The following is a 10,689-nucleotide window of genomic DNA, read 5'->3' as shown; positions in this document are numbered from 1 at the left end:
CTCGCCGCCGCAGGAGTGTTCTTTCGGTTTCTTCTGAGATTCCTGGCCGTCCCTCGATGGAGCTCGAGCCCAGTGCGGGGGCGCGGGGCGCGGGTGCTCCACCTCCCGGACTTTCCCAGCGGCTTGGGGCTGGCGCGGCGCGGGCTCGGTGAGGAGCGCTTGGTCAGGGCGCAGCGGGGCAGGGGGGCGCCGCCGGCTCTCGCCTCCTCCCCAGACGGGACGTGGCGTCGACTGCCGCGCTCTCCTCCGATCCCTGGCCAAAGCCACTGACAAACCAGCTGGACGTCACGCGCCGGAGCCTGTCTGGGAGTCCGAGCGAGGCGGCTCCATCCCCGCAGCTTCCGCGGAGCCCCGAGATGCGGCAGGCCTGGGGTCGCGGGTCCCTCGCGCTCCTGCTCCTTCTGCTCGCAGACCTGACTCTGCCAGGTTAGCCGGGGGCGGGGCAGGGGACTCAGATCCCCAAGTCAAGGGAAGGGGGTGAGTCGGGGAGGGGGCACGAGGCCCACGGAGCTGGGTTGATGAAGGCAGCGGGAACAGAGGAAAGCGAGCCAGCAACCTGGGGTTGGGGACCGCGGCCGGGGGACATCTGGCTCCCGGCGGGATTACGGACGTTGTGGAGGGCGTGATGATGTGCGGGTTGAACCTGGCGTTCTGTCCCCGGGCTTACGGGAGAGGTTGTAATGAGGCAGTGGATTGGAGGCCAGGGAACAGCGGAGTGGAGACCCTGGGTCTGGGAACGGGTGCCGACGATCTGTCTCGCTAAGGCAATGGCAACGAGGGCAGCGTCACTGGAAGTTGTCACTGTGATAAAATAATTTCTTCGGACTCCTCGCCATCGGCTCAGTACTTCTATCACCTCCGAAAACATCTGAAATCTTACCATCACTGTCCGCGCTACATCAGGTAATTTTCTCACCTGCCTCTGCGACGGCAGCGCCTACGAGGTCCCTCCTTGCCAGGTGCCTCCAGGACCTTCTCCGGTCAAACCTGGACTCCTTCCCGGCGCAGCTCGCCCCATCTCCGGGTTCTGTTTGCTCCCATTCCCCGAAACTTCATTACTCCGACGCACCTACAGGGGAATTTCCCAGTCCCAGGAGAAAGGGCTCTTTCTTGGTGGCGACTTCACGCCTCTGGAATGAGGAAGGAGCTGGGGAAGGAAAGGAGGAGCCGCAGCTGAGCCCAGGTCGCTCCCCCGCAGGTTCCAGCTGCCTCTCCGAAGCGTGTGTGGGAGCAGCAAGGACCCAAGGGTACAGGAATTGAAGAACTGCCTTGATCGCAGAGGTGAGACTTCCCCGCTGCTCTTCAGGCTTTGCCCCCATGGCTTAGCGGCTTCCACCTGACAGTTTTCTTTACCTGAGCCTTTTCCCCTGCGACTGCAACATTCCTAGAACCTTCTTCTGATCCTGTCCAAAGCACTTAGACTCTAGTCCCTATTTCCCAAACAGGGTATCATTCACCATCACCTTCATGATTTTTGCCAATTCATTCTACCACGTGTGCTATTGTCTATTTATTAATATTTTTCTTGAAATCAAAGTACTAGTTTTCTTTTCCAATCTTTTATGAAAATTCAGACATATGTAAAAGTTGAAAGAATGGCACAGCGAATATTCAATGCCTCCACCTAGATACTACAATTGTATTTATATATTTTAAATATTTACATGAACATATATTTTACAATATCAGTGTTAGAGCACTGACATGACATTCACTTTATTGCATATCCATCTATTCATCCTTCTGTCCATCATCAATCACCTTGTTTCTTGATGCATTTCAAGGCAGGTTGCAGGCATCATTGTGCTTCACCCCAAAACATCTCAGCATGTATATTAAGTAGCGTTCAATATTTTAACAATCTTTTTTCTTTTGAGTTCAAATTTACATACGGTGAAATGAATTACTTTTAAGTGTGCACAAACCAGTTTTGAAAACTTAAATAGAGGTTGGGCATGGTGGCTCATGCCTGTAATCCCAGCACTTTGGGAGGCTAAGGCAGCGGACCACCTGAAGTCAGGAGTTGGAGCCCAGCCTGACCAATGTGGTGAAACCTTGTCTCTACTAAAAACACAAAATTAGCTGGGCATGGTGGCACGTGCCTGTAATCCCAGCTATTCAGGAGGCTGAGGCAGGAGAATCGCTTGAACCCTGGAGACAGAGGTTGCAGTGAGCTGAGATCACACCATTGCACTCCAGCCAGGGCAACGAAAAAAAAGAAAAAAACAAGAAAATTTAAATAGCAAATTATCCTAAGCAATAACCTCTGTGAAGTCACAAGTTTAATGCACTGGTTGTATTTTTCTCCTAAAATAAATATACAACCATTAAAATGCCAAGGGTTCTTCCATGAGCTAGTTAAACTTTTGTAGCATCAGCATCACCTATACTGCCTTTAAGTCTGCCCAGACCTGTATGATTTCCTTTAATCCTCCCAGCTACCCTGGCCCTTGGTACTACAATTATCCTCATTTTATAGCTAGAAGAAATAAGTTCCAGAGAAGTGGGAGACAAGGGGCGAGGTTACACAGCTGCTGGAGGCTTCAAAGCTACTTGAGGTTACACAGCTACTTTACAGCAGAGCCAGGACTCCAGCCTTGGTCTCCTGACTTCCCGGTTTATGATACACACTTGTCTCGTGGTTGGCTCACTTCCTTGTTCCCTACCTTTTCTCTCTGTCACCGTCTTCCTCTTCTGGCTTTCAGCTTGATATTCTCCCTGACTCACTCCTCTTCCCTCCGTTGGAGCTCAGAACACGACACCCCAAAACATGGTACCTTGGTAATTAAGAAAACAGCAGTTGTAGGCCAGGTGCAGTGGCTCACACCTGTAATCCCAGCACTTTGGGAGGCCGAGACAGGCAGATCACCTAAGGTCAGTAGTTCGAGACCAGCCTGGCCAACATGGTGAAATTCCATCTCTACTAAAAATACAAAAAAAAAAAAAAAATTACCTGGGCGTGGTGGCACACACCTGTAATCCCAGCTACTCGGGAGGCTGAGGCAGGAGAATCGCTTGAGCCCAGGAGGCAGAGGGTGCAGTGAGCTGAGACCATGCCATTGCACTCCAGCCTGGGCGACAAGAACAAAACTCGGTCTCAAAAACAAAAACAAACAAACAAAAAACCCCAGCAGAAGTAAGTAGCTCACTCTGCTCTCTCCATTTCTCTGTGAGATCTGGCCATAAAGGAATTCTATGACTTCTCCTGGAAGTAGGTCATAAGGCCGTCATTTCAGAGGGGTCCTGCCCTATACTTGGAGGCCAAGAAGAATCTGGACAGGCCTTGCTGTCCTCCCAAAGCCAACATTTATTACCATTAGATCCTACTCTTTTTGTCCAATCATACGTTTTTGTTTTTTCTGAGACGGAGTTTCACTTTTGTTGGCCCAGGCTGGAGTACAATGGTGCAATCTCAGCTCGCCTCAACCTCTGCCACCCGCATTCAAGCGATTCTCCTGCCTCAGCCTCTCGATAGCTGGGATTACAGGCATGCACCACCATGCCCCGCTAATTTTTGTATATTTAGTAGTAGAGATGGGATTGGTCAGGCTGGTCTCCAACTCCTGATCTCAGGTGATCCACCAGACTCAGCCTCCTAAAGTGCTGGATTACAGGCGTGAGCCACCACACCCAGCCTACTTCTTTTTTTTTGAGACTGAGTCCACTCTGTTGCCCAGGCTGGAGTGCAGTGGTGTGATGTCAGCTCACTGCAACCTCCCGGGTTACCGATTTTCCTTGCGTAGCTAGGACTACAAGCACCCGCCGTCACGCCTAATTTTTTGTATTTTAGTAGAGACAGGGTTTCACCATGTTGCCCAGGCTGGTTTTGAACTCCTGACCTCAGGTGATCCACCCACCTTATCCTCCCTAAGTGCTGGGATTAGAGGCATGAGCCATTGAACCCAGCCTGTCCAATCATACTTCTATACAATGGTCCATTCTTCAGCAAGCCTAAGCATAAAAATACACTTTTTCCTGGGTCTTTGAGTCTTCATTTCTGAAGGTTCCTATGTGATATAAAACTTAGATGAAATAAATGTTAGGCTTTTCTCGTTAATGTTTTTTGTTTATAGGGGTATCATCAGCCTTGACTGTTGTCATGCATGAGGAAAAGATATTACTTTTCCTCCCCCACACCTCTATCTGGTTTTTCACTTTGTCCCCTAATGGTCCTGATTCCTCATTTATTTCCTCTTCAGAATGTGGACATGGTTACTTGGGGAGTGCAGCCCACCAGGAGCATTTGCCTTCTACCAGCCCCCCTACTTCTCGGGCTTCAGAGGGGACAGCTTCAGACATCCGTACCCCTGCCCAGATGCTCCTGTCCACCTTGCAGCCCACCCACTCACCAGGATCACCATCCTTGGACAAAGAGCTCACCCATCCCAGTGAAACCACCATTCCCACTGCTGGCCACAATCTAGGAGTTGGACCTGAGGCTGGAGAGAACCAGAAGCAGCTGGAAAAAGCAGCTGATCCTGCAGCCGGGACATCAGCCATAGCACCTGTGCTGTCCCTCCTGGCCATCGTCTTCATCCTCACAGCAGTTCTTTCCTATGTGTTATGCAAGAGGAGGACGGGGCAGTCACCGCAGTCCCCTCCAGGTAAACTGGACCTCTGAACCCTTCCCCCTGGGACCCCGAGCCTTCCTGACAGGGATCCTGACCCAGTAGCTCTCAGGTGGCTGGAACCGTGGCCTTGGCACGCAAATATCAAGGCTGTCTGCACAAGTTGACTGCAGGCCCTCTGAGGACAGTCAGCCAGGGACTGTAGAGAGTGGAGAGGGAAGGAAGCAACCATGGGCACAAGGACTAGTGCTTGGAGCAACATCATGGAGAAGATGGCTAGAGCAAGCTAGTGGGAGACAAAGCTGTGGAGGGAGGTGAGAGCCAGTCATTCAATTCACAGATTTTCACTGAGCACCTACTGTGGGCCAGGTCATAGGGTTAATGTCTTGAAGTCTGATTCCCTAGTTCAAGCTATCATGCCCCCATCACTCTCCTTGATCTCAGAGCTCATTTCTCAATTTCTTTATCCTTTCCAGATTTGCAGCTTTATTATACACCTGTGGCACCTGACTCTAATATCTGAGGTAAGAATGTGAGCTCGTGAGGGTAAATTGTGGTTTACTTTCATAAAAAGTATAATAAATGAGACCAATCACTGACAACATGGTAGGCACTGTATACATACCTGTGTTTTTCTGTTTTTAGAAATGGGCTCTCACTATGTCGCCCAGGCCGTTCTGGAACTCATGTCAAGTGATCCACCCATCTTGGCCTCCTGAAGTGTGAGGATTATAGTCGTGGCCTACCACATCCACCCTACATGTATTCACTCTGTTGGAGCTCAGAACGACACCCCAAAACATGGCACCTTGGTAGTTAAGAAAACAGCAGATGTAGGCCAGGCACAGTGGCTCACGCCTGTAATCCCGGCACTATAAAAAATTAGAAATTTTTTAAAATTAAAAAAAAATTTTTAAAAGATTATACTATAAAATCTGCTTTTTATACTGGGTGATAATAACTTGGACAAATTCTATATGTATGTTTCTTCAGCTTTTTGTTTTTTTGAGACAAAGTTTCACTCTTGTTGCCCAGGCTGGAGTGCAATGGTGCGATTTTGGCTCACTGCAACCTCTGCCTCCCAGGTTCAAGTGATTCTCCTGCCTCAGCCTCCCAAACAGCTGGTGAGGAGGGAGACCCAGGCATTTGGGATTCCCTCACCCTCTGTCATCCACTGTGCATCTCAATAAAAGAGAGAGCAGGCCAGCTAGTGCCTCCTGAATCTCCTTCCTGAAAACAACAGGCTAAACCTTGGGGAAACTCTCAAGGTTTTTACTTAAAACAAGATCAAACCAGAAACCTTTTCACATGTGAGTCCTAAAACTATAAACTGGAACCCGTTCATATGTGATTCCTAAAATTGTAAACAGAGACCTTTTCACATGTGAGTCCTAAAACTGTAAACCGGAACCCTTTCATATGTGATTCCTGAAACTGTATACGAGACCTTTTTACATTTGAATCCTAAAACTGTAAACCGGAACCCTTTCATATATAATTCCTGAAACTGTAAACTAAAACCTTTTCACATGTGAGTCCTAAAAATATGAACCTAAGATTCTTCCACGGGTAACATCTAAAGTATAAGCCTATATAAAGGCTGAACCTCCCTTTGTTAGACAAGCTTAGCTGTTAGGCACCTATGCCACCTTGCTCCCAGCTGAAATAAATTCCTTCCTCCTGTATTCAGTGTTCGAGAGATCCTTTCCCGCGGCTGCTACTGCTACACTGGGATTACAGGCTTGTGCCACCGTGCCCAGCTTATTTTTTGTGTTTTTAATAGAGAGGAGGTTTCACCGTGTTAGCCAGGATACTCTTGATCTCCTGACTTAGTGATCCGCCTGCCTTGGCCTCCCAAAGTGCTGAGATTACAGGTGTGAGCCCCCGCCTGTGTATTTTTTTTTTTGAGATGGAATCTTGCTCTGTCTCCCAGTCTGGAGTGCAGTGGTACAATCTTGGCTCACTACAACCTCCACCTCCTGGGTTCAAGCGATTCCTGTACTTCAGCCTCCCAAGTAGCTGGGATTACATGTGCCTGCCACTCCACCCGGCTAATTTTTGTATTTTTAGTAGAGGCAGGGTTTCACCATGTTGGCCAGGTTGGTATCGCACTCCTGACCTCAAGTGATCCGCCTGCCTCAGCCTCCCAAAGTGCTGGGATTACAGCCGTGAGCCACCGTGCCTGACCCTATGTGTTTAACTACTAAAAATTATTTTTATAATGATTGAGTCTTCTTTACAGAGACAACTGGCCTCAGGCCCTTGCACACCCACCATGATTCCTGGGTTCAGTTTCTTTGCGATGGCTCCCCCTCACCCCAACTCTCCCACTATACCAGTTGTTCCTCCTCCACCTCAGCCTTCTTCTGCTTCCTTTACTAGCCCTGCAATGAAGGCCTGGGATTTCCCACCCTCCCTCCTTAGCAGGTGCAGTGCTGGGATGCCATCTGGGCTGGTTTTACTTCCTCAGTCCCTTGCATACCCCAGTAAGACTCTGATCTTCTTTTTATTGTTGTTGCTTTTATTATTAAACTCTAGTTCTTATTTTGTCTCTCCCAGTGAAGAAGAATGTTATCTTCCTTAGGCCAAGTCTGCGTGAAGCCTGAGGCAGAAGCATGAAGTGTTTGAGGAAGTGGGTTGGATGTGTGAGTTTCCATCTCTGTTCAAGCCTGTCAGGGTGTTGGTGGAGTGCAGGGCAGGAGCACTCTGCTGGAGAGGCCAGGGCATAGCTCTGGGCAGGCTCGGGCTTCAGTTTTTCCATGCCCACCATTTGCTCCTTTGTCTTTGACAGAGTTTCACGAAGTTGGCCAGGCTAGTCTCGAACTCCCGACCTCATGTGATCTTCCAGCCTTGGCCTCCCCAAGTGTACTTTGACCAGCAGGGCATGTAGGTGCCCATGCTCCCTATCCTACATGTTCCCAGGTTCTGTCCCATGGTGCAGGCGATGGTCTCCCTCTGAGTTCTGGATCCACCTCCCTGGCCTAGTTCTCCAGCATCTGCTCACAGGTTCGAGCCACATCACTGAGCTTGAGGCGGGCATAGTCTACTCGCTTCAGAGCCATCTGACAGTCCTTCCTTGAAGAGTAGCTGGAGCCCTCATGGGGCTGCCCTGTGGCCACCTACAAGACAGACTATCAATGGAGCACCATCTCCTTTGCCCTTACTCCAACCAGGCATCAGGTCTCGTCTCATTTCTTTCCTGAGTTTGAATTTGTTATGCCGGATGGTAGCTGGATAAATAAATCATTTAACTTATGCTAATCTTCTCTGTAAAATGGGGGTGATGATAACTGCTTATTAGAGTTGTTGAGGATTAGATAAAATAATGCAGAGTATCTGGCACACCGTAAATATTAGTAAATGGCAGTGGTCCTTGTGACAACCTCATAATGTTCTCAATCCTGTCCCTCTTCTCAGGACAGAAGATCTGGGGGCCAAGTGATAGAAGTGCTGGGGGCCAGCCTCACGCCTGTAATCCCAGCACTTTGGGAGGCCGAGGCGGGCAGATCAGAAGGTCAGGAGATTGAGACCATCCTGGCTAACACGGTGAAACCCTGTTGCCCAGAGATGTTGACCATCTCTGGGCAACAGAGCGAGACTCAGTCTTAAAAAAAAAAAGTAACTGGGACCTCATGCCCTTGAAGGTCAAGCTAAATTTCCAATGACAAAGTTCTGTAGTTCTAGTATTATTTACAAGCCTTCACCCAGGCACATGTGATGTTACCCAGTGAGGTATGCAGGGCTGCCTTTAATTCTTTCTTTTCATTTTTATTTTTTTGAGACAGAGTTTTTGCTCTGTTGCCCAGACTGGAGTACAATGGCATGATCTTGGCTAACTGCAACCTCTACCTCCTGGGTTCAAGTGATTCTCCTTCCTCAGCCTCCCGAGTAGCTGGGACTATAGGTGCCTGCCACCACACCCAGCTTTTCTTTTCTTTTCTTTTTTATTCTTTTGAGACAGAGTCGCACTCTGTTGCCCAGGCTGGAGTGCAATGGTGCAATTTTGGCTCACTGAAACCTCTGCCTCTCGGGTTCAAGTGATTCTCCTACCTCAGCTTCCCAGATAGCTGGGACTACAGGCGCCCGCCACCACGCCCAGCTAATTTTTTTTATTTTTAGTAGAGACAGAGTTTCACCATGTTGGCCAGGCTGGTCTCGAACTCTTGATCTCAGGTCATCCACCCACCTTGGCCTCCCAAAGTGCTAGGATTACAGGTATGAGCCACCGCGCCCGGCCACTTCTTTCCTTTTAAAGGAAGAAACCGGCTCTGGACGGCCGGCTGGGAAGGTTTGGTCCTGCCTAGTTAATGCTCCATCCGGGATCACCTAAGGCTGAGGCTTTGACCCAGAGCTGGGGTCCGCTCGCAGCACCTCCCAGACACACCCACCTGGGTGAGGTAGCGAATCTGAGCTGACAGCTCCGCCTCCACGTGTTGCACTGAAGCGGTGAAGGCCGCCGCCTGCCGGTCTAGAAGCCGCTCGTTGGTTTTTTCCTTGGACAACTCTAGGATCACTGTACCTGCCAGGGCGGAGAGGGGGCGAGGACACCCGGAGACAGCCAGTGTAGCCCCGCCCCAGGGCCAGCCCTTCTCAGTCCCGCCCTTTAGCTGCGCACGCACGTAGGAGAATTCCCTCCCCAACCCTGCTGCAAGTTCCCGGTCAGCCTGTGGGTGCAGCTCGGCCTCGTTTTCGCTCCCCGCCGTCCGGGTTGTCGCATCCCAAACCTGCATTCTGAAGGATGGCGCCGATTTCCCGTTCGATGTCTTCCAGGGCGCGTAGTCGCTCGTTCGCCAGGCTGTAGGTAGCCATTATCACTCCGGGAATCCTCAGAAGTTTCCCTTGAGAAACGCAGCGCTTGTTCCGGAACTGACTATCGGTGTGCGCCTGCGCAGGGGGCACCGTGCAGCGAGCACTACAATTCCCAGGGTGCTCAGCGCAGCCTCGCCCTCTCTGTCCACCTGGCGAACTACAACTCCCAGGATCCACTGCGCCTTAGCCACGGGACCACCTGTAGTCAGAGGTGTCAATGAAATATCTTCTTGCCCGAGGCCATTTAGACCTGTCCACCTTCTTAACACCGTCTGTGGCCTCTATTTTGTTTATTCTACACGAGTTTATTTATTTCTTTCTTTATTTTTTTTTTGAGACGGAATTTCGCTCTTGTTACCCAGGCTGGAGTGCAATGGAGCGATCTCGGCTCACCGCAACCTCCGCCTCCTGGGTTCAAGCAATACTCCTGCCTCAGCCTCCCGATATTTCGTTATTTATGAGACAGAGTCTCACTGTCTCCCAGGCTGGAGTGCAATGGTACGATCTCGCTCACTGCAACCTCCACCTCCTTGATTCAAGCGGTTCTCCTGCCTCATCCTCCCGAGTAGCTGGGATCACAGGCGCGCGCCACCACGCCTGGCTAATTTTTGTATTTTTAGTAGAGACGGGGTTTCACCGTATTGTCCAGGCTGGTCTTGACTCCTGACCTCAAGTTACCCGCCCGCCTTGGCCTCCCAAAGTGCTGGAATTACAGATGTGAGCTGAATCTTAAAGGTTAACTACGTGGATGACAGCTTGTAGTGGAAAAGAGAGACGGCATAGGCAAAGAGGTATGGTGCTGTGACGGGCCCCCACACATGTGGAGTCCAGCAAGGAATTCCGTCTGTCTGGATTGAATAGTGCGTGGTGGTGGTGGTTAGGTGTGACAATGGTGAGGCTGGGGGTAGGAGCTGAATGAGGAAAAGGCTTGCAAGCTAAGTATTTTGGGCTTGAATCTGAAGGCCTTTGGTAGGCTTTAAAGGGTTTTTATGAAGTGTTATGACCAGAATTACCTTTTTTAGAAAGATCACTTGTAACAGTTTATACAAGATTATCAAGAATGAAACCAGTTTGCCCAAAGTTAGGAAATGAAGGTTAGACACGGTTAAACTGAATGTTCTAGCCTGGGCTATGTAGTGAGATACTGTCTTTACAAAAGGATTTTGGGGCTGGGCATGGTGGCTTAAACTGTAATTTCAGTTCTATGGGAGGCTGAGGCAGAAGGATTGCTTGAGCTAAGGACTTTGAGACCAGCTGGGTAATATAGTGAGACCCCGTCTCTCTCTTTTTTTTTTTACTTTTGAGAGGGAGT

General features: G+C 49.8%; 2 protein-coding genes across 6 annotated transcripts; one reads left to right on the top strand and one right to left on the bottom strand.

Annotated features, from left to right (window-relative positions):
• Positions 1-17: 17 nt before the first annotated feature.
• CXCL16 (C-X-C motif chemokine ligand 16) lies at positions 18-7,826 on the top strand. 4 transcript variants are annotated; one of them, XR_008481611.2, is made up of 8 exons: positions 18-426; positions 765-903; positions 1,199-1,281; positions 4,200-4,604; positions 5,045-5,092; positions 5,214-5,290; positions 7,128-7,213; positions 7,360-7,826. XR_008481611.2 is itself a non-coding variant. In XM_035301001.3 (6 exons), exons 1-5 carry the CDS (start codon positions 357-359, stop codon positions 5,089-5,091), a joined length of 744 nt encoding a protein of 247 aa, XP_035156892.1. In that variant the 5' UTR covers positions 18-356; the 3' UTR covers position 5,092; positions 7,128-7,826. The 4 variants fall into 4 exon arrangements, 2 of the variants coding, with proteins under 2 accessions (XP_035156892.1, XP_008995479.2); XR_004743414.3 differs by lacking the exon at positions 5,214-5,290; XM_035301001.3 differs by lacking the exon at positions 5,214-5,290 and having other exon boundaries at positions 7,128-7,826.
• On the bottom strand, positions 7,072-9,436 carry MED11 (mediator complex subunit 11). 2 transcript variants are annotated; one of them, XM_002748275.7, is made up of 3 exons: positions 9,293-9,436; positions 8,957-9,087; positions 7,072-7,687 (listed from the first exon to the last, which is right to left on the bottom strand). In XM_002748275.7, exons 1-3 carry the CDS (start codon positions 9,375-9,377, stop codon positions 7,550-7,552), a joined length of 354 nt encoding a protein of 117 aa, XP_002748321.1. In that variant the 5' UTR covers positions 9,378-9,436; the 3' UTR covers positions 7,072-7,549. The 2 variants fall into 2 exon arrangements, with proteins under 2 accessions (XP_002748321.1, XP_035156894.1); XM_035301003.3 differs by having other exon boundaries at positions 8,957-9,436.
• Positions 9,437-10,689: the final 1,253 nt, after the last annotated feature.

This window comes from Callithrix jacchus, chromosome 5 (genome assembly GCF_049354715.1).
Source record: "Callithrix jacchus isolate 240 chromosome 5, calJac240_pri, whole genome shotgun sequence".
Taxonomy (NCBI): domain Eukaryota; kingdom Metazoa; phylum Chordata; class Mammalia; order Primates; family Cebidae; genus Callithrix; species Callithrix jacchus.
This window is presented reverse-complemented; position numbering and strand designations above follow the sequence as displayed.